The sequence below is a fragment of the Eucyclogobius newberryi genome, unplaced genomic scaffold, assembly GCF_026437365.1.
Source record: "Eucyclogobius newberryi isolate DKJ021-1_F unplaced genomic scaffold, fEucNew1.0.hap1 SCAF_11, whole genome shotgun sequence".
In the NCBI taxonomy this organism is placed as follows: domain Eukaryota; kingdom Metazoa; phylum Chordata; class Actinopteri; order Gobiiformes; family Gobiidae; genus Eucyclogobius; species Eucyclogobius newberryi.
The window spans coordinates 37,261,412-37,283,838 of NW_027315735.1; the positions used below are offsets into that span (position 1 = coordinate 37,261,412).

Here is a 22,427-nt window from a genome sequence, read left to right on the forward strand (position 1 = left end):
ACACTGTCTCTGACCTGGGGGACACTGTGGACACTGTCTCTGAACTGGGGGACACTGTCTCTGACCTGGGGGACACTGTGGACACTGTCTCTGACCTGGGGGACACTGTCTCTGACCTGGGGGACACTGTGGACACTGTCTCTGACCTGGGGGACACTGTCTCTGACCTGGGGGACACTGTGGACACTGTTTCTGACCTGGGGGACACTGTCTCTGACCTGGGGGACACTGTGGACACTGTCTCTGACCTGGGGGACACTGTCTCTGAACTGGGGGACACTGTCTCTGACCTGGGGGACACTGTGGACACTGTCTCTGACCTGGGGGACACTGTCTTTGACCTGGGGGACACTGTGGACACTGTCTCTGACCTGGGGGACACTGTGGACACTGTCTCTGAACTGGGGGACACTGTCTCTGACCTGGGGGACACTGTGGACACTGTCTCTGAACTGGGGGACACTGTCTCTGACCTGGGGGACACTGTGGACACTGTCTCTGACCTGGGGGACACTGTCTCTGACCTGGGGGACACTGTGGACACTGTCTCTGACCTGGGGGACACTGTCTCTGACCTGGGGGACACTGTGGACACTGTCTCTGACCTGGGGGACACTGTCTCTGACCTGGGGGACACAAGGATCATAACCGTCAGAAGTCGGATAACCCTAGTTTCTGAGATCACGTGAATGCAGCGGAGCCCCGCCCCTGTTTCCGGTGCTGGGGGCGGGGCCTTACGATAAGACTCGCGCGCACACGGACAAGAGCGCACGAGCCCCGGAGCACGCACTGACGCACGCAGTCCGGTAAGTCCCGTTATACTCGGTCCAGACCCGGTTAGTCCCGGGTTAGTCCCGGGTTAGTCCCGGGTTAGTCCGAGCACGAGCCTCGGGAAAGTTCGGCTGTTTCCGGAGACGATTTGGAAAGTTATTTTTAACTTTAGTTTGTTTATTAGTTTTTAAGTTTGTGACGAAACTCGAACTGGACTAAAAGTGGACTAGAACTAAACCAGGACTAAACTAGAACTAAACCAGGACTAAACTAGAACTAAACCAGGACTAAACTAGAACTAAACCAGGACTAAAGCAGGACTAAACCAGGACTAAAGCAGGACTAAACCAGGACTAAACCAGGACTAAACTAGAACTAAACCAGGACTAAACTAGAACTAAACCAGGACTAAAGCAGGACTAAACCAGGACTAAAGCAGGACTAAACCAGGACTAAACCAGGACTAAACTAGAACTAAACCAGGACTAAACTAGAACTAAACCAGGACTAAACTAGAACTAAACCAGGACTAAAGCAGGACTAAACCAGGACTAAAGCAGGACTAAACCAGGACTAAACCAGGACTAAACCAGGACTAAAGCAGGACTAAACCAGGACTAAACCAGGACTAAACCAGGACTAAACCAGGACTAAACCAGGACTAAACCAGGTCTAAACCAGGTCTAAACCAGGACTAAACCAGGACTAAACCAGGACTAAACTAGAACTAAACCAGGACTAAACCAGGACTAAACTAGAACTAAACCAGGACTAAACCAGGACTAAACCAGGACTAAACCAGAACTAAACTAGAACTAAACCAGGACTAAACCAGGACTAAACCAGGACTAAAGCAGGACTAAACTAGAACTAAACCAGGACTAAAGCAGGACTAAACTAGAACTAAACCAGGACTAAACCAGGACTAAACCAGGGCTAAAGCAGGACTAAACCAGGACTAAACTAGAACTAAACCAGGACTAAACCAGGACTAAACCAGGACTAAAGCAGGACTAAACTAGAACTAAACCAGGACTAAACCAGGACTAAACCAGGGCTAAAGCAGGACTAAACCAGGACTAAACTAGAACTAAACCAGGACTAAACCAGGACTAAACCAGGACTAAACCAGGACTAAACCAGGGCTAAAGCAGGACTAAACCAGGACTAAACTAGAACTAAACCAGGACTAAACCAGGACTAAACCAGGACTAAAGCAGGACTAAACTAGAACTAAACCAGGACTAAACCAGGACTAAACCAGGACTAAACCAGGTCTGAACCAGGACTAAACCAGGTCTAAACCAGGTCTGAACCAGGTCTAAACCAGGACTAAACCAGGACTAAACCAGGACTAAACCAGGACTTAACCAGGACTTAACCAGGTCTGAACAGGACTAAACCAGGACTAAACCAGGACTAAACCAGGACTAAAGCAGGACTAAACTAGAACTAAACCAGGACTAAAGCAGGACTAAACTAGAACTAAACCAGGACTAAACCAGGACTAAACCAGGGCTAAAGCAGGACTAAACCAGGACTAAACTAGAACTAAACCAGGACTAAACCAGGACTAAACCAGGACTAAAGCAGGACTAAACTAGAACTAAACCAGGACTAAACCAGGACTAAACCAGGGCTAAAGCAGGACTAAACCAGGACTAAACTAGAACTAAACCAGGACTAAACCAGGACTAAACCAGGACTAAACCAGGACTAAACCAGGGCTAAAGCAGGACTAAACCAGGACTAAACTAGAACTAAACCAGGACTAAACCAGGACTAAACCAGGACTAAAGCAGGACTAAACTAGAACTAAACCAGGACTAAACCAGGACTAAACCAGGACTAAACCAGGACTAAACCAGGTCTGAACCAGGACTAAACCAGGTCTAAACCAGGTCTGAACCAGGTCTAAACCAGGACTAAACCAGGACTAAACCAGGACTAAACCAGGACTTAACCAGGACTTAACCAGGTCTGAACAGGACTAAACCAGGACTAAACCAGGACTAAACCAGGACTAAACCAGGACTAAACCAGGACTAAACTAGAACTAAACCAGGACTAAACCAGGACTAAACCAGGACTAAACCAGGACTAAACTAGAACTAAACCAGGACTAAACCAGGACTAAACCAGGACTAAACTAGAACTAAACTAGAACTAAACCAGGACTAAACCAGGTCTAAACCAGGACTAAACCAGGACTAAACCAGGTCTAAACCAGGACTAAACCAGGTCTAAAGCAGGACTAAACTAGAACTAAACCAGGACTAAACCAGGACTAAAGCAGGACTAAACCAGGGCTAAAGCAGGACTAAACCAGGACTAAACTAGAACTAAACCAGGACTAAACCAGGACTAAACCAGGACTAAACCAGGACTAAAGCAGGACTAAACTAGAACTAAACCAGGACTAAACCAGGACTAAACCAGGACTAAACCAGGACTGAACCAGGTCTGAACCAGGTCTAAACCAGGTCTGAACCAGGACTAAACCAGGACTAAACCAGGACTAAACCAGGACTTAACCAGGTCTGAACCAGGACTAAACCAGGACTAAACCAGGACTAAACCAGGACTAAACCAGGACTAAACTAGAACTAAACCAGGACTAAACCAGGACTAAACCAGGACTAAACTAGAACTAAACTAGAACTAAACTAGAACTAAACCAGGACTAAACCAGGTCTAAACCAGGACTAAACCAGGACTAAACCAGGTCTAAACCAGGACTAAACCAGGTCTAAAGCAGGACTAAACTAGAACTAAACCAGGACTAAACCAGGACTAAAGCAGGACTAAACCAGGACTAAACTAGAACTAAACCAGGACTAAACCAGGACTAAACCAGGACTAAACCAGGACTAAACCAGGACTAAAGCAGGACTAAACCAGGACTAAACCAGGACTAAACCAGGACTAAACCAGGACTAAACTAGAACTAAACCAGGACTAAACCAGGACTAAACCAGGACTAAACCAGGTCTGAACCAGGACTAAACCAGGTCTAAACCAGGTCTGAACCAGGACTAAACCAGGACTAAACCAGGACTAAACCAGGACTTAACCAGGTCTGAACCAGGACTAAACCAGGACTAAACCAGGACTAAACCAGGACTAAACCAGGACTAAACTAGAACTAAACCAGGACTAAACCAGGACTAAACCAGGACTAAACTAGAACTAAACTAGAACTAAACCAGGTCTAAACCAGGACTAAACCAGGACTAAACCAGGTCTAAACCAGGACTAAACCAGGTCTAAAGCAGGACTAAACTAGAACTAAACCAGGACTAAACCAGGACTAAAGCAGGACTAAACCAGGGCTAAAGCAGGACTAAACCAGGACTAAACTAGAACTAAACCAGGACTAAACCAGGACTAAACCAGGACTAAACCAGGACTAAACCAGGACTAAAGCAGGACTAAACTAGAACTAAACCAGGACTAAACCAGGACTAAACCAGGACTAAACCAGGACTAAACCAGGACTTAACCAGGTCTGAACAGGACTAAACCAGGACTAAACCAGGACTAAACCAGGACTAAACTAGAACTAAACCAGGACTAAACCAGGACTAAACCAGGACTAAACTAGAACTAAACTAGAACTAAACTAGAACTAAACTAGAACTAAACTAGAACTAAACCAGGACTAAACCAGGACTAAACCAGGACTAAACTAGAACTAAACCAGGACTAAACCAGGACTAAACCATGACTAAACCATGACTGAACCATGACTGAACCATGACTGAACCATGACTGAACCAGGACTAAACCAGGACTAAACCAGGACTAAACCAGGACTAAACCAGAACTAAACCAGGACTAAACCAGGACTAAACCAGGACTAAACCAGGACTAAACTAGAACTAAACCAGGACTAAACCAGGACTGAACTAGAACTGAACCAGGACTGAACCAGGACTGAACCAGGACTAAACCAGGACTAAACCAGGACTAAACCAGGACTAAACCAGGACTAAACTAGAACTAAACCAGGACTAAACCAGGACTAAACCAGGACTAAACCAGGACTAAACTAGAACTAAACCAGGACTAAACCAGGACTAAACCAGGACTAAACTAGAACTAAACTAGAACTAAACCAGGACTAAACCAGGTCTAAACCAGGACTAAACCAGGACTAAACCAGGTCTAAACCAGGACTAAACCAGGTCTAAAGCAGGACTAAACTAGAACTAAACCAGGACTAAACCAGGACTAAAGCAGGACTAAACCAGGGCTAAAGCAGGACTAAACCAGGACTAAACTAGAACTAAACCAGGACTAAACCAGGACTAAACCAGGACTAAACCAGGACTAAACCAGGACTAAAGCAGGACTAAACTAGAACTAAACCAGGACTAAACCAGGACTAAACCAGGACTAAACCAGGTCTGAACCAGGACTAAACCAGGTCTAAACCAGGTCTGAACCAGGACTAAACCAGGACTAAACCAGGACTTAACCAGGTCTGAACAGGACTAAACCAGGACTAAACCAGGACTAAACCAGGACTAAACCAGGACTAAACCAGGACTAAACCAGGACTAAACTAGAACTAAACCAGGACTAAACCAGGACTAAACTAGAACTAAACTAGAACTAAACTAGAACTAAACCAGGACTAAACCAGGACTAAACCAGGACTAAACTAGAACTAAACCAGGACTAAACCAGGACTAAACCATGACTAAACCATGACTGAACCATGACTGAACCAGGACTAAACCAGGACTAAACCAGGACTAAACCAGAACTAAACCAGGACTAAACCAGGACTAAACCAGGACTAAACCAGGACTAAACTAGAACTAAACCAGGACTAAACCAGGACTAAACTAGAACTAAACCAGGACTAAACCAGGACTAAACCAGGACTAAACCAGGACTAAACCAGGACTAAACTAGAACTAAACCAGGACTAAACCAGGACTGAACTAGAACTGAACCAGGACTGAACCAGGACTGAACCAGGACTAAACCAGGACTAAACCAGGACTAAACCAGGACTAAACCAGGACTAAACCAGGACTAAACTAGAACTAAACCAGGACTTAACCAGGTCTGAACAGGACTAAACCAGGACTAAACCAGGACTAAACCAGGACTAAACCAGGACTAAACCAGGACTAAACTAGAACTAAACCAGGACTAAACCAGGACTAAACTAGAACTAAACTAGAACTAAACTAGAACTAAACTAGAACTAAACTAGAACTAAACCAGGACTAAACCAGGACTAAACCAGGACTAAACTAGAACTAAACCAGGACTAAACCAGGACTAAACCATGACTAAACCATGACTGAACCAGGACTAAACCAGGACTAAACCAGGACTAAACCAGAACTAAACCAGGACTAAACCAGGACTAAACCAGGACTAAACCAGGACTAAACTAGAACTAAACCAGGACTAAACCAGGACTGAACTAGAACTGAACCAGGACTGAACCAGGACTGAACCAGGACTAAACCAGGACTAAACCAGGACTAAACCAGGTCTAAACCAGGTCTAAACCAGAACTAAACCAGGACAAAACCAGGACTAAACCAGGACTAAACCTGGACTAAACCAGGACTAAACTAGGACTAAACCAGGACTAAACCGAGACGAAACCGAGACGAAACCGGGACGAAACCGGGACGAAACCGGGACTAAACCGGGACTAAACCAGGACTAAACCAGGACTAAACCAGGACTAAACCAGGTCTAAACCAGGACTAAACCAGGACTAAACCAGAACTAAACCAGGACTAAACCAGGTCTAAACCAGGTCTAAACCAGGACTAAACCAGAACTAAACCAGAACTAAACCAGGACTAAACCAGGTCTAAACCAGGACTAAACCAGGTCTAAACCAGGACTAAACCAGGACTAAACCAGGACTAAAGCAGGTCTAAACCAGGACTAAACCAGGACTAAACCAGGACTAAACCAGAACTAAACCAGGTCTAAACCAGGACTAAACCAGGTCTAAACCAGGACTAAACCAGGACTAAACCAGGACTAAACCAGGACTAAACCAGGACTAAACCAGGACTAAACCAGGACTAAAGCAGGTCTAAACCAGGACTAAACCAGGACTAAACCAGGACTAAACCAGAACTAAACCAGAACTAAACCAGGACTAAACCAGAACTAAACCAGGACTAAACCAGGACTAAACCAGGTCTAAACCAGGTCTAAACCAGGACTAAACCAGGACTAAACCAGGTCTAAACCAGGGCTAAACCAGAACTAAACCAGAACTAAACCAGAACTAAACCAGGACTAAACCAGGTCTAAACCAGGACTAAACCAGGTCTAAACCAGGACTAAACCAGGTCTAAACCAGGACTAAACCAGGACTAAAGCAGGTCTGAACCAGGACTAAACCAGGACTAAAGCAGGTCTAAACCAGGACTAAACCAGGTCTAAACCAGAACTAAACCAGGACTAAACCAGGTCTAAACCAGGACTAAACCAGGACTAAAGCAAGTCTAAACCAGGACTAAACCAGGACTAAAGCAGGTCTAAACCAGGACTAAACCAGGACTAAACCAGGACTAAACCAGGACTAAACCAGAACTAAACCAGGTCTAAACCAGGACTAAACCAGGTCTAAACCAGGACTAAACCAGGACTAAACCAGGACTAAACCAGAACTAAACCAGGACTAAACCAGGACTAAACCAGGTCTAAACCAGGACTAAAGCAGGACTAAAGCAGGTCTAAACCAGGACTAAACCAGGACTAAACCAGGACTAAACCAGAACTAAACCAGGTCTAAACCAGGACTAAACCAGGTCTAAACCAGAACTAAACCAGGACTAAACCAGGTCTAAACCAGGACTAAACCAGAACTAAACCAGAACTAAACCAGGACTAAACCAGGTCTAAACCAGGACTAAACCAGGTCTAAACCAGGACTAAACCAGGACTAAACCAGGTCTAAACCAGGACTAAACCAGGACTAAACCAGGTCTAAACCAGGACTAAACCAGGTCTAAACCAGGACTAAACCAGAACTAAACCAGAACTAAACCAGGACTAAACCAGGACTAAACCAGGTCTAAACCAGGACTAAAGCAGGACTAAACCAGGACTAAACCAGGTCTAAACCAGGACTAAACCAGAACTAAACCAGAACTAAACCAGGACTAAACCAGGACTAAACCAGGTCTAAACCAGGACTAAAGCAGGACTAAACCAGGACTAAACCAGGACTAAACCAGGTCTAAACCAGGACTAAAGCAGGACTAAACCAGGACTAAACCAGGACTAAACCAGGACTAAACCAGGACTAAACCAGGTCTGAAAAGCGCCCTGAGCCTTAGAAAATAAATGGGGATTTTTAGCCAATCAGATGCCAGTAAAAGGCGACTGTGTCACATGGTCAAAGCCAAAGGGAAATAGTCTCTGAAGAGCACTTTCTCCGCCGCTCATTTGAATGTAGTAGTTAGTCCATGGAGCTTGTCTGGTTGCCCTGGAGACACAGACAGGTGCGCCGTACGGGGAAGTGCCACGCCTTGTTTTCCGTGTTTACATCTTAAAACTGCATCTACAGCCGTCTGTGGTCAAAGGTCAGAGGTCTGTGGTCAAAGGTCAGAGGTCTGTGGTCAGAGGTCTGTGGTCAGAGGTCTGTGGTCAAAGGTCAGAGGTCTGTGGTCAGAGGTCTGTGGTCAGAGGTCTGTAGTCAGAGGTCTGTAGTCAGAGGTCTGTAGTCAGAGGTCTGTGGTCAGAGGTCTGTAGTCAGAGGTCTGTGGTCAGAGGTCTGTAGTCAGAGGTCTGTGGTCAGAGGTCTGTAGTCAGAGGTCTGTAGTCAGAGGTCTGTGGTCAGAGGTCTGTGGTCAAAGGTCAGAGGTCTGTGGTCAGAGGTCTGTGGTCAGAGGTCTGTAGTCAGAGGTCTGTGGTCAGAGGTCTGTGGTCAAAGGTCAGAGGTCTGTAGTCAGAGGTCTGTGGTCAGAGGTCTGTAGTCAGAGGTCTGTGGTCAAAGGTCAGAGGTCTGTAGTCAGAGGTCTGTGGTCAGAGGTCTGTGGTCAAAGGTCAGAGGTCTGTGGTCAGAGGTCTGTGGTCAGAGGTCTGTAGTCAGAGGTCTGTGGTCAGAGGTCTGTGGTCAGAGGTCTGTGGTCAGAGGTCTGTTGTCAGAGGTCAGAGGTCTGTGGTCAGAGGTCTGTGGTCAGAGGTCTGTGGTCTTTGGTCTTTGGTCTGTGGTCAGAGGTCTGTGGTCAGAGGTCTGTGGTCAGAGGTCTGTGGTCAGAGGTCAGAGGTCTGTAGTCAGAGGTCTGTGGTCAGAGGTCTGTGGTCTTTGGTCTGTGGTCAGAGGTCTGTGGTCAGAGGTCTGTGGTCTTTGGTCTGTGGTCAGAGGTCTGTAGTCAGAGGTCTGTGGTCAGAGGTCAGAGGTCTGTGGTCAGAGGTCTGTGGTCAGAGGTCTTTGGTCTGTGGTCAGAGGTCTGTGGTCAGAGGTCTGTGGTCTTTGGTCTGTGGTCAGAGGTCTGTGGTCAGAGGTACGTCCAGAACCATCACAATGAGCTGCTCCACTCTGAATATAATCTGTCTTCATGAAGTGAACTCCGTGCTCCGTTACCATGACGACAGACACTTCTATTCGTTCATCACCTGGATGAGGCTAATGCTAAGTATCGCTTAACTTCTATTCATAAAACATGCTTTAGATATTATAAAACAACTATAACTATAGTATATAACTATAACTATAACTATAACTATAACTATAACTATAACTATAACTATAACTATAACTATAACTATAACTATAACTATAACTACAGTATATAACTATAACTATAGTTATAGTTATATACTGTAGTTATAGTTATATACTGTAGTTATAGTTATATATTATACTTATATCTATAAGTGACTGTGACTGAGATGTTTTTTTGCTCTTTACAATCTGATATTTTATAAAGTGTCATTATCAAAGCAACAAATGTGTATTTATACTGTCAATGTTCAACACTGGATATTTAAACACACACGGTCATGTCAAAGAGCGCCCCCTATAGTCTGGACCTGGACCAGGACCAGGACCAGGACCAGGACCAGGACCAGGACCAGGACCAGGACCAGGACCAGGACCAGGACCAGGACCAGGACCAGGACCAGGATGAAACTTACATTTGTCTGTTTGTTCCACAGGAAGTGTCCTTTTATGGAGGTTAACTGACCTGATGTGAAGCCACGCCCCCACCTCCTATAGATGACGCCACAGGCCTAGCCCCTCCCCCTGCTGCGGTCTTCATGGCGATGAGAAGGAGACTGTGCGTGCTAACGTTAGCTGGCGCCGTGCTCTTCCTCACACTCGCCTCACACAGCCACTTCCTTTCTCTGACCCCGCCCACTCGCAGCCCAGCCCCACCCATGGCCCCGCCCACACACCTGCGCACAGGTGAGTCCAGCTGGAATCAAACACAAAAGAGCAAAAATAACACTTTTTGTCAGTTTGATTTAACTCTTAATTTTTGTGATCAGACCAGTGTTTTTCAACCGTTGAGTCATGACCATAAAAGGGGCGTGTACCTTCTACATTCTGGCTCCTGATTGGTTGTGTGCGCGCTCAGAGCTGTTGTTTGCTTTTTGAAACTTTTACATAATAAATGCTGAATATCCAAATAGAAATGCGACGAAACACAAATCCCACTGCACCTTACGTCCGACATTTCCACCGTTTATCAAAAGTGTCACCTGCGTGTGCACCTGCGTGTTCACCTGCGTGTTCACCTGCGTGTTCACCTGCGTGCGCACCTGCGTGCCCACCTGCGTGCTCACCTGCGTGTGCACCTGCGTGTGCACCTGCGTGTTCACCTGCGTGTGCACCTGCGTGTTCACCTGCGTGTTCACCTGCGTGTTCACCTGCGTGTTCACCTGCGTGTGCACCTGCGTGTTCACCTGCGTGTTCACCTGCGTGTGCACCTGCGTGTTCACCTGCGTGCGCACCTGCGTGCGCACCTGCGTGTCCACCTGCGTGTTCACCTGCGTGTGCACCTGCGTGTGCACCTGCGTGTCCACCTGCGTGTTCACCTGCGTGTGCACCTGCGTGTGCACCTGCGTGTGCACCTGCGTGTTCACCTGCGTGTTCACCTGCGTGTTAACCTGCGTGTCCACCTGCGTGTGCACCTGCGTGTTCACCTGCGTGTTCACCTGCGTGTTCACCTGCGTGCGCACCTGCGTGCCCACCTGCGTGCTCACCTGCGTGTGCACCTGCGTGTGCACCTGCGTGTTCACCTGCGTGTTTACCTGCGTGTTCACCTGCGTGTGCACCTGCGTGTTCACCTGCGTGTTCACCTGCGTGTGCACCTGCGTGTTCACCTGCGTGTGCACCTGCGTGTTCACCTGCGTGTTCACCTGCGTGTTAACCTGCGTGTCCACCTGCGTGTGCACCTGCGTGTGCACCTGCGTGTTCACCTGCGTGTTCACCTGCATGTTTACCTGCGTGTTCACCTGCGTGTGCACCTGCGTGTTCACCTGCGTGTTCACCTGCGTGTTCACCTGCGTGTGCACCTGCGTGTGCACCTGCGTGTTCACCTGCGTGTTCTTGAGTATTGAGAAAGGGCCTATGTCCACTTATGTTTCCCATCATGCATCTGTCTCCACAGTCGTGCAGGGGGTGGAGCCTGTGACCTCTGGTTCCAGGACACACCCATCACCTGAAGAAGCCCCGCCCCTTCTGAAACAGAACCAGGAAGTGGAGAAACGGTGAGTGTCGGTCAGCACTAGATCATATAGGGAATCAGGACGGATGTTACAGAGTCCAAAATGGCGACGCTCTGGCCCACATCACTTGCGGTTCACCTGCTGCACCTGGTGTGAGGGCGGGGCATTTACTGTAATATATCAGACGTGTCGGCCGGATGGTCAGATGGTCAGAGGTTTGGTCAGATGGTCAGAGGTTTGGTCAGATGGTCAGAGGTTTAGTCAGATGGTCAGAGGTTTGGTCAGATGGTCAGAGGTTTGGTCAGATGGTCAGAGGTTTAGTCAGATGGTCAGAGGTTTGGTCAGATGGTCAGAGGTTTAGTCAGATGGTCAGAGGTTTAGTCAGATGGTCAGAGGTTTGGTCAGATGGTCAGAGGTTTGGTCAGATGGTCAGAGGTTTAGTCAGATGGTCAGAGGTTTAGTCAGATGGTCAGAGGTTTGGTCAGATGGTCAGAGGTTTAGTCAGATGGTCAGAGGTTTAGTCAGATGGTCAGAGGTTTGGTCAGATGGTCAGAGGTTTAGTCAGATGGTCAGAGGTTTAGTCAGATGGTCAGAGGTTTGGTCAGATGGTCAGAGGTTTAGTCAGATGGTCAGAGGTTTAGTCAGATGGTCAGAGGTTTGGTCAGATGGTCAGAGGTTTAGTCAGATGGTCAGAGGTTTGGTCAGATGGTCAGAGGTTTGGTCAGATGGTCAGAGGTTTGGTCAGATGGTCAGAGGTTTAGTCAGATGGTCAGAGGTTTAGTCAGATGGTCAGAGGTTTAGTCAGATGGTCAGAGGTTTGGTCAGATGGTCAGAGGTTTGGTCAGATGGTCAGAGGTTTGGTCAGATGGTCAGAGGTTTGGTCAGATGGTCAGAGGTTTAGTCAGATGGTCAGAGGTTTAGTCAGATGGTCAGAGGTTTGGTCAGATGGTCAGAGGTTTAGTCAGATGGTCAGAGGTTTAGTCAGATGGTCAGAGGTTTGGTCAGATGGTCAGAGGTTTAGTCAGATGGTCAGAGGTTTAGTCAGATGGTCAGAGGTTTAGTCAGATGGTCAGAGGTTTGGTCAGATGGTCAGAGGTTTGGTCAGATGGTCAGAGGTTTGGTCAGATGGTCAGAGGTTTGGTCAGATGGTCAGAGGTTTAGTCAGATGGTCAGAGGTTTAGTCAGATGGTCAGAGGTTTAGTCAGATGGTCAGAGGTTTGGTCAGATGGTCAGAGGTTTGGTCAGATGGTCAGAGGTTTGGTCAGATGGTCAGAGGTTTGGTCAGATGGTCAGAGGTTTAGTCAGATGGTGTCAAACTCACTTTCCTCCTTCATTGTCGTTATTCAACTTGAACAGATGAGCCAAGATTTAGACTTTTACACCTCGTCTCCGAACTACTACACACACTTAGGGTCAGGGTTAAGGTTAGGGTTAAGGTTAGGGTCAGGGTTAGGGTCAGGGTTAGGGTTAAGGTTAAGGTCAGGGTTAAGGTTAGGGTTAGGGTCAGGGTTAAGGTTAGGGTTAAGGTCAGGGTTAAGGTTAGGGTTAAGGTCAGGGTTAAGGTCAGGGTTAAGGTTAGGGTCAGGGTTAAGGTTAGGGTTAAGGTCAGGGTTAAGGTTAGGGTCAGGGTTAGGGTTAAGGTTAAGGTCAGGGTTAAGGTTAGGGTTAGGGTCAGGGTTAAGGTTAGGGTTAAGGTCAGGGTTAAGGTTAGGGTTAAGGTCAGGGTTAAGGTTAGGGTTAAGGTCAGGGTTAAGGTTAGGGTTAAGGTCAGGGTTAAGGTCAGGGTTAAGGTTAGGGTCAGGGTTAAGGTTAGGGTTAGGGTTAAGGTTAGGGTTAAGGTTAGGGTTAAGGTCAGGGTTAAGGTTAGGGTTAAGGTTAGGGTCAGGGTTAAGGTTAGGGTCAGGGTTAGGGTCAGGGTTAAGGTTAGGGTTAAGGTTAAAGTTAGGGTTAAGGTTAGGGTTAAGGTTAAAGTTAGGGTTAGGGTCAGGGTTAAGGTTAAAGTTAGGGTTAAGGTTAAGGTTAAAGTTAGGGTTAAGGTTAGGGTCAGGGTTAGGGTCAGGGTTAAGGTTAGGGTTAAGGTCAGGGTTAAGGTTAAAGTTAGGGTTAAGGTTAAAGTTAGGGTTAGGCTTAAGGTCAGGGTTAAGGTTAAGGTCAGGGTTAGGGTTAAGGTTAGGGTCAGGGTTAAGGTTAGGGTTAAGGTTAGGGTCAGGGTTAGGGTTAAGGTTAGGGTTAGGTTTAGGGTCAGGGTTAAGGTTAGGGTTAAGGTTAGGGTTAAGGTTAGGGTCAGGGTTAAGGTTAGGGTTAAGGTTAGGGTTAGGGTTAGGGTCAGGGTTAAGGTTAGGGTCAGGGTTAAGGTTAAGGTTAGGGTTAAGGTTAGGGTTAAGGTTAGGGTTAGGGTCAGGGTTAAGGTTAAGGTTAGGGTTAGGGTTAAGGTTAGGGTTAAGGTTAGGGTTAAGGTTAGGATTAAGGTTAGGGTCAGGGTTAAGGTTAGGGTTAAGGTTAGGGTTAAGGTTAGGGTCAGGGTTAGGGTTAAAGTTAGGGTTAAAGTTAGGGTTAAGGTTAAAGTTAGGGTTAAGGTTAGGGTTAAAGTTAGGGTTAAAGTTAGGGTTAAGGTTAAAGTTAGGGTTAACGTTAGGGTTAAAGTTAGGGTTAGGGTTAAAGTTAGGGTCAGGGTTAAGGTTAGGGTTAAAGTTAGGGTTAAGGTTAAAGTTAGGGTTAAGGTTAAAGTTAGGGTCAGGGTCAGGGTTAGGGTTAAGGTTAGGGTTAGGGTTAATGTTAGGGTTAGGGTTAGGGTTAGGGTTAGGGTTAGGGTCAGGGTTAAGGTTAGGGTTAGGGTAATTTGTAAATTATTGATGTTTTATAATACATTTAGTTCCAAATCAAGGAGCTGTAGCTGCACAAGAATCATCTCATGTTTGACACATTGGGGGTTAGGGTTAGGGTTAGGGTTGTATGTAAAAAACATAGAACATGAGAGTGGTACAAAGCAAATGGCACTAACAGGGCCCATTAAGACCCTAAGACAAGACGAGACGTCTTTGTTATATATATAGAATAAATCCTTGTTTAATTTTCTCTGTTTCAGCTGCGGCTGCGACTCCTGCGTCTCAGATTTAAATAGCTCTGATTGGTTCAAACAAAGATTTGACCCTCAGAAGCAGCCAATCCTGACACAGAACCACAGCATCGACGCCCAGGCCCTGAACTGGTGGATGGTGAGTCCTGGTTTAGACCTGGTTTAGTCCTGGTTTAGACCTGGTTTAGACCTGGTTTAGACCTGGTTTAGTCCTGGTTTAGTCCTGGTTTAGACCTGGTTTAGACCTGGTTTAGACCTGGTTTAGACCTGGTTTAGACCTGGTTTAGTCCTGGTTTAGCCCTGGTTTAGACCTGGTTTAGTCCGGGTTTAGACCTGGTTTAGACCTGGTTTAGTCCGGGTTTAGTCCGGGTTTAGACCTGGTTTAGCCCTGGTTTAGACCTGGTTTAGTCCGGGTTTAGACCTGGTTTAGACCTGGTTTAGTCCGGGTTTAGTCCTGGTTTAGCCCTGGTTTAGTCCTGGTTTAGTCCTGGTTTAGACCTGGTTTAGTCCTGGTTTAGACCTGGTTTAGACCTGGTTTAGCCCTGGTTTAGACCTGGTTTAGTCCTGGTTTAGCCCTGGTTTAGACCTGGTTTAGTCCGGGTTTAGACCTGGTTTAGACCTGGTTTAGTCCGGGTTTAGACCTGGTTTAGTCCTGGTTTAGACCTGGTTTAGACCTGGTTTAGACCTGGTTTAGACCTGGTTTAGTCCTGGTTTAGCCCTGGTTTAGACCTGGTTTAGTCCGGGTTTAGACCTGGTTTAGACCTGGTTTAGTCCGGGTTTAGACCTGGTTTAGACCTGGTTTAGTCCTGGTTTAGTCCTGGTTTAGACCTGGTTTAGTCCGGGTTTAGTCCTGGTTTAGCCCTGGTTTAGTCCTGGTTTAGCCCTGGTTTAGTCCTGGTTTAGTCCTGGTTTAGACCTGGTTTAGTCCTGGTTTAGACCTGGTTTAGACCTGGTTTAGACCTGGTTTAGACCTGGTTTAGACCTGGTTTAGTCCTGGTTTAGACCTGGTTTAGACCTGGTTTAGACCTGGTTTAGTCCTGGTTTAGACCTGGTTTAGTCCTGGTTTAGACCTGGTTTAGACCTGGTTTTAACTGGTTTCGTGTCTTTAGTCCCTCCAGCGCTCGGGAAATGGCCGCTCTCTACAGGAAGTGATGTCAGAGATGTTTTCGGTCATAGCCCCACCCCCGGAGCAGCAGAAGCCCCGCCCCTCAGTGTGCAGGACCTGTGCCGTGGTCGGGAACTCGGGGAACCTGAGGAAGTCCGGTTACGGCTCGCTCATAGACTCACACCAGTCTGTGCTCAGGTGAGACCCTGCCACGCCCCTCTGTCCAGCCCTGCCACGCCCCTCTGTCCAGCCCTGCCACGCCCCTCTGTCCAGCCCTGCCACGCCCCTCTGTCCAGCCCTGCCACGCCCCTCTGTCCAGCCCTGCCACGCCCCTCTGTCCAGCCCTGCCACGCCCCTCTCTCCAGCCCTGCCACGCCCCTCTCTCCAGCCCTGCCACGCCCCTCTCTCCAGCCCTGCCACGCCCCTCTGTCCAGCCCTGCCACGCCCCTCTCTCCAGCCCTGCCACGCCCCTCTCTCCAGCCCTGCCACGCCCCTCTGTCCAGCCCTGCCACGCCCCTCTGTCCAGCCCTGCCACGCCCCTCTGTCCAGCCCTGCCACGCCCCTCTCTCCAGCCCTGCCACGCCCCTCTGTCCAGCCCTGCCACGCCCCTCTGTCCAGCCCTGCCACGCCCCTCTGTCCAGCCCTGCCACGCCCCTCTCTCCAGCCCTGCCACGCCCCTCTCTCCAGCCCTGCCACGCCCCTCTGATCAAATGTGCTTCCTTACGTTTTTGCCTCATTTGTTTCAAATGTCATGTTCAGTCGTTGTGGTTGTGCTAGCTTAGCTTTAGCTCGCTGCTTTGCTAACGGCAGGGGGAGATAAATGCCACTTCAACACTCTCCAACTGTCATTCAAGCAGAGAAAGTGATCTGAAGTTCAGAATCAGAAAAGCTTTATTTCCATTGTCAAAGAACAGAATTCACAAACAGGAAGTTAAAACGAACAATGATAAAAGAACAAAAAGCTCATTAAAGAAAAGGCTTTGTTTGGTCTGTTCTGCTCAGGATGAACAAAGCGCTGACGTCGGGCTTCGAGCAGGACGTAGGAAACAGAAGCACGCATCACTTCCTGTATCCAGAGAGCGCCGTCGACCTGCAGCCCGGGGTCCACATGGTCCTAGTGCCCTTTAAGATCCGAGACTTGGAGTGGGTCCAGAGCGCTCTGTCCACCGGAGACATCACCATGTGAGTCCTGTTTAGACCTGGTTTAGACCTGGTTTAGACCTGGTTTAGACCTGGTTTAGACCTGGTTTAGACCTGGTTTAGTCCTGGTTTAGTCCTGGTTTAGACCTGGTTTAGTCCTGGTTTAGTCCTGGTTTAGTCCTGGTTTAGACCTGGTTTAGACCTGGTTTAGACCTGGTTTGGACCTGGTTTGGACCTGGTTTAGACCTGGTTTGGACCTGGTTTAGACCTGGTTTAGACCTGGTTTAGACCTGGTTTAGACCTGGTTTAGTCCTGGTTTAGTCCTGGTTTAGTCCTGGTTTAGACCTGGTTTAGACCTGGTTTAGACCTGGTTTAGACCTGGTTTGGACCTGGTTTGGACCTGGTTTAGACCTGGTTTAGACCTGGTTTAGACCTGGTTTAGACCAGGTTTAGACCTGGTTTAGACCTGGTTTAGACCTGGTTTAGTCCTGGTTTAGTCCTGGTTTAGTCCTGGTTTAGACCTGGTTTAGTCCTGGTTTAGTCCTGGTTTAGTCCTGGTTTAGACCTAGTTTAGTCCTGGTTTAGTCCTGGTTTAGTCCTGGTTTAGTCCTGGTTTAGACCTGGTTTAGTCCTGGTTTAGTCCTGGTTTGGACCTGGTTTAGACCTGGTTTAGTCCTGGTTTTCTCCTGGTTTAGACCTGGTTTAGTCCTGGTTTAGTCCTGGTTTAGACCTGGTTTAGTCCTGGTTTAGTCCTGGTTTAGTCCTGGTTTAGACCTGGTTTAGTCCTGGTTTAGTCCTGGTCTAGACCTGGTCTAGACCTGGTTTAGACCTGGTTTGGACCTGGTTTAGACCTGGTTTAGACCTGGTTTAGACCTGGTTTAGACCTGGTTTAGACCTGGTTTAGTCCTGGTTTAGTCCTGGTTTAGTCCTGGTTTAGTCCTGGTTTAGACCTGGTTTGGACCTGGTTTAGACCTGGTTTAGTCCTGGTTTTCTCCTGGTTTAGACCTGGTTTAGTCCTGGTTTAGTCCTGGTTTAGACCTGGTTTAGTCCTGGTTTAGTCCTGGTTTAGTCCTGGTTTAGACCTGGTTTAGTCCTGGTTTAGTCCTGGTTTAGTCCTGGTTTAGACCTAGTTTAGTCCTGGTTTAGTCCTGGTTTAGACCTAGTTTAGTCCTGGTTTAGTCCTGGTTTAGTCCTGCTTTAGACCTGGTTTAGTCCTGGTTTAGTCCTGGTTTAGTCCTGGTTTAGTCCTGGTTTAGTCCTGGTTTAGACCTGGTTTAGACCTGGTTTAGTCCTGGTTTAGTCCTGGTTTAGACCTGGTTTAGACCTGGTTTAGTCCTGGTTTAGTCCTGGTTTAGTCCTGGTTTAGTCCTGGTTTAGACCTGGTTTAGTCCTGGTTTAGTCCTGGTTTAGTCCTGGTTTAGTCCTGGTTTAGTCCTGGTTTAGTCCTGGTTTAGACCTGGTTTAGTCCTGGTTTAGTCCTGGTTTAGTCCTGGTTTAGTCCTGGTTTAGTCCTGGTTTAGACCTGGTTTAGTCCTGGTTTAGTCCTGGTTTAGACCTGGTTTAGTCCTGGTTTAGTCCTGGTTTAGTCCTGGTTTAGACCTGGTTTAGTCCTGGTTTAGTCCTGGTTTAGACCTGGTTTAGTCCTGGTTTAGTCCTGGTTTAGACCTAGTTTAGTCCTGGTTTAGACCTAGTTTAGTCCTGGTTTAGTCCTGGTTTAGTCCTGGTTTAGTCCTGGTTTAGTCCTGGTTTAGTCCTGGTTTAGACCTGGTTTAGTCCTGGTTTAGTCCTGGTTTAGACCTGGTTTAGTCCTGGTTTAGTCCTGGTTTAGTCCTGGTTTAGACCTGGTTTAGTCCTGGTTTAGTCCTGGTTTAGACCTGGTTTAGTCCTGGTTTAGTCCTGGTTTAGACCTAGTTTAGTCCTGGTTTAGACCTAGTTTAGTCCTGGTTTAGTCCTGGTTTAGTCCTGGTTTAGTCCTGGTTTAGTCCTGGTTTAGTCCTGGTTTAGTTTACTGATTGGTCTGTCCTCTCCTCTCTGATTGGCTCAGGACCTACATGCGGGTGAAGGGGCGTGTCTCTGCAGACCGGGACCAGGTCTTGGTCTTGAGTCCAGACTTCTTCAAATATGTTCACGAGCGCTGGACCCAGAACCACGGCAGATATCCCTCCACCGGCCTGACCGCTGTGGTCTACGCCCTGCACACCTGCGACCAGGTGACCCGCCTGTCCCGCCTGTCCTCTCTCTGGTCTCTGATTGGCTGTCGTCCTCTCTCTCCTCTCTGATTGGCTGTTGTCCTCTCTCTGGTCTCTGATTGGCTGTTGTCCTCTCTCTGGTCTCTGATTGGCCGTCGTCCTCTCTCTCCTCTCTGATTGGCTGTCGTCCTCTCTCTCCTCTCTGATTGGCCGTCGTCCTCTCTCTCCTCTCTGATTGGCCGTCGTCCTCTCTCTCCTCTCTGATTGGCCGTCGTCCTCTCTCTCCTCTCTGATTGGCCGTCGTCCTCTCTCTCCTCTCTGATTGGCCGTCGTCCTCTCTCTCCTCTCTGATTGGCCGTCGTCCTCTCTCTCCTCTCTGATTGGCCGTCGTCCTCTCTCTCCTCTCTGATTGGCCGTCGTCCTCTCTCTCCTCTCTGATTGGCCGTCGTCCTCTCTCTCCTCTCTGATTGGCCGTCGTCCTCTCTCTCCTCTCTGATTGGCCGTCGTCCTCTCTCTCCTCTCTGATTGGCCGTCGTCCTCTCTCTCCTCTCTGATTGGCCGTCGTCCTCTCTCTCCTCTCTGATTGGCCGTCGTCCTCTCTCTCCTCTCTGATTGGCCGTCGTCCTCTCTCTCCTCTCTGATTGGCCGTCGTCCTCTCTCTCCTCTCTGATTGGCCGTCGTCCTCTCTCTCCTCTCTGATTGGCCGTCGTCCTCTCTCTCCTCTCTGATTGGCCGTCGTCCTCTCTCTCCTCTCTGATTGGCTGTCGTCCTCTCTCTCCTCTGATTGGCTGTCGTCCTCTCTCTCCTCTGATTGGCTGTCGTCCTCTCTCTCCTCTCTGATTGGCTGTCGTCCTCTCTCTCCTCTCTGATTGGCCGTCGTCCTCTCTCTCCTCTCTGATTGGCCGTCGTCCTCTCTCTCCTCTCTGATTGGCCGTCGTCCTCTCTCTCCTCTCTGATTGGCCGTCGTCCTCTCTCTCCTCTCTGATTGGCCGTCGTCCTCTCTCTCCTCTGATTGGCTGTCGTCCTCTCTCTCCTCTCTGATTGGCTGTCGTCCTCTCTCTCCTCTCTGATTGGCCGTCGTCCTCTCTCTCCTCTCTGATTGGCCGTCGTCCTCTCTCTCCTCTCTGATTGGCCGTCGTCCTCTCTCTCCTCTGATTGGCTGTCGTCCTCTCTCTCCTCTGATTGGCTGTCGTCCTCTCTCTCCTCTCTGATTGGCTGTCGTCCTCTCTCTCCTCTCTGATTGGCCGTCGTCCTCTCTCTCCTCTCTGATTGGCCGTCGTCCTCTCTCTCCTCTCTGATTGGCCGTCGTCCTCTCTCTCCTCTGATTGGCTGTCGTCCTCTCTCTCCTCTCTGATTGGCTGTCGTCCTCTCTCTCCTCTCTGATTGGCCGTCGTCCTCTCTCTCCTCTCTGATTGGCCGTCGTCCTCTCTCTCCTCTCTGATTGGCCGTCGTCCTCTCTCTCCTCTGATTGGCTGTCGTCCTCTCTCTCCTCTGATTGGCTGTCGTCCTCTCTCTCCTCTCTGATTGGCTGTCGTCCTCTCTCTCCTCTCTGATTGGCCGTCGTCCTCTCTCTCCTCTCTGATTGGCCGTCGTCCTCTCTCTCCTCTCTGATTGGCCGTCGTCCTCTCTCTCCTCTGATTGGCTGTCGTCCTCAGGTCTCCCTCTTTGGATTCGGGGCGGACTCAGAGGGAAACTGGCATCATTATTGGGAAAAGAACCGTTTCGCTGGAGCGTTCAGGAAAACAGGAGTTCACAACGCGGACTACGAGACGCAGCTGCTGCAGAGGCTGCACCAGGAGGGCAAAGTGCAGCTGTACCAGGGCTAAAGCAGGGCTAAAGCAGGGCTAAACCAGGGCTAAAGCAGGGCTAAAGCAGGGCTAAACCAGGGCTAAACCAGGACTAAACCAGGGCTAAACCAGGTCTAAACCAGGGCTAAACCAGGGCTAAACCAGGGCTAAACCAGGACTAAACCAGGACTAAACCAGGTCTAAACCAGGGCTAAACCAGGGCTAAACCAGGGCTAAACCAGGGCTAAACCAGGGCTAAACCAGGACTAAACCAGGGCTAAACCAGGGCTAAACCAGGGCTAAACCAGGGCTAAACCAGGGCTAAAGCAGGGCTAAAGCAGGGCTAAAGCAGGGCTAAACCAGGGCTAAACCAGGGCTAAAGCAGGGCTAAAGCAGGGCTAAACCAGGGCTAAAGCAGGGCTAAACCAGGACTAAACCAGGACTAAACCAGGGCTAAACCAGGGCTAAACCAGGGCTAAACCAGGGCTAAACCAGGGCTAAACCAGGGCTAAAGCAGGGCTAAACCAGGGCTAAACCAGGGCTAAACCAGAGCTAAACCAGAGCTAAACCAGGGCTAAACCAGGGCTAAACCAGGACTAAACCAGGACTAAACCAGGGCTAAACCAGGGCTAAACCAGGACTAAACCAGGGCTAAACCACTTTCTTGCTGTAAATAAATGTTGGCCAGTGTCTCTTTTTTACTGTTTTATTGGTGTTTTATTTTGTAAACTTCCTGTGGACTGGGCCTGGGCGGGGCCTGGATTGGGCCTGGGCGGGGCCTGGATTGGGCCTGGGCGGGGCCTGGATTGGGCCTGGGCGGGGCCTGGATTGGGCCTGGGCGGGGCCTGGATTGGGCCTGGGCGGGGCCTGGATTGGGCCTGGGCGGGGCCTGGGCGGGGCCTGGATTGGGCCTGGGCGGGGCCTGGATTGGGCCTGGGCGGGGCCTGGGCGGGGCCTGGATTGGGCCTGGGCGGGGCCTGGGCGGGGCCTGGATTGGGCCTGGTCCGCTCTTTGTCATATCAAAGAAACTATATAAAGATACAAAATGGCCGCCGCAGCCGTCACAGCTTCAGATCCAAAAGTCTCAACGTCGATAAACGTCTCTGACCCTTCCACATGTCTGACCCTTCCACATGTCTGACCCTTCCTCATGTCTGACCCTTCCACATGTCTGACCCTTCCTCATGTCTGACCCTTCCTCATGTCTGACCCTTCCACATGTCTGACCCTTCCACATGTCTGACCCTTCCACATGTCTGACCCTTCCTCATGTCTGACCCTTCCTCATGTCTGACCCTTCCACATGTCTGACCCTTCCACATGTCTGACCCTTCCACATGTCTGACCCTTCCACATGTCTGACCCTTCCTCATGTCTGACCCTTCCTCATGTCTGACCCTTCCACATGTCTGACCCTTCCACATGTCTGACCCTTCCTCATGTCTGACCCTTCCACATGTCTGACCCTTCCTCATGTCTGACCCTTCCTCATGTCTGACCCTTCCACATGTCTGACCCTTCCACATGTCTGACCCTTCCACATGTCTGACCCTTCCACATGTCTGACCCTTCCTCATGTCTGACCCTTCCTCATGTCTGACCCTTCCACATGTCTGACCCTTCCACATGTCTGACCCTTCCTCATGTCTGACCCTTCCTCATGTCTGACCCTTCCACATGTCTGA

At 49.0% G+C, this 22,427-nt stretch overlaps 1 protein-coding gene across 1 annotated transcript; it reads left to right on the forward strand.

The window, feature by feature from the left end:
- The first annotated feature begins 716 nt into the window (after positions 1-716).
- st3gal8 (ST3 beta-galactoside alpha-2,3-sialyltransferase 8) lies at positions 717-21,448 on the forward strand. Its single transcript, XM_072440051.1, has 8 exons — positions 717-806; positions 9,931-10,180; positions 11,388-11,487; positions 14,531-14,660; positions 15,631-15,824; positions 16,629-16,808; positions 18,811-18,976; positions 20,611-21,448. Exons 2-8 carry the CDS (start codon positions 10,033-10,035, stop codon positions 20,779-20,781), a joined length of 1,089 nt encoding a protein of 362 aa, XP_072296152.1. The 5' UTR covers positions 717-806; positions 9,931-10,032; the 3' UTR covers positions 20,782-21,448.
- Positions 21,449-22,427: the final 979 nt, after the last annotated feature.

Coding starts and splice junctions, on each gene's coding strand:
- st3gal8 (XM_072440051.1), top strand. CDS start 10,033: ATGGCGATGAGAAGGAGACTGTGCGTGCTAACGTTAGCTGGCGCCGTG. Junction 16,809..18,810: donor TCCACCGGAGACATCACCAT/GTGAGTCCTGTT, acceptor TGATTGGCTCAG/GACCTACATGCGGGTGAAGG. Junction 18,977..20,610: donor CCCTGCACACCTGCGACCAG/GTGACCCGCCTG, acceptor TGTCGTCCTCAG/GTCTCCCTCTTTGGATTCGG.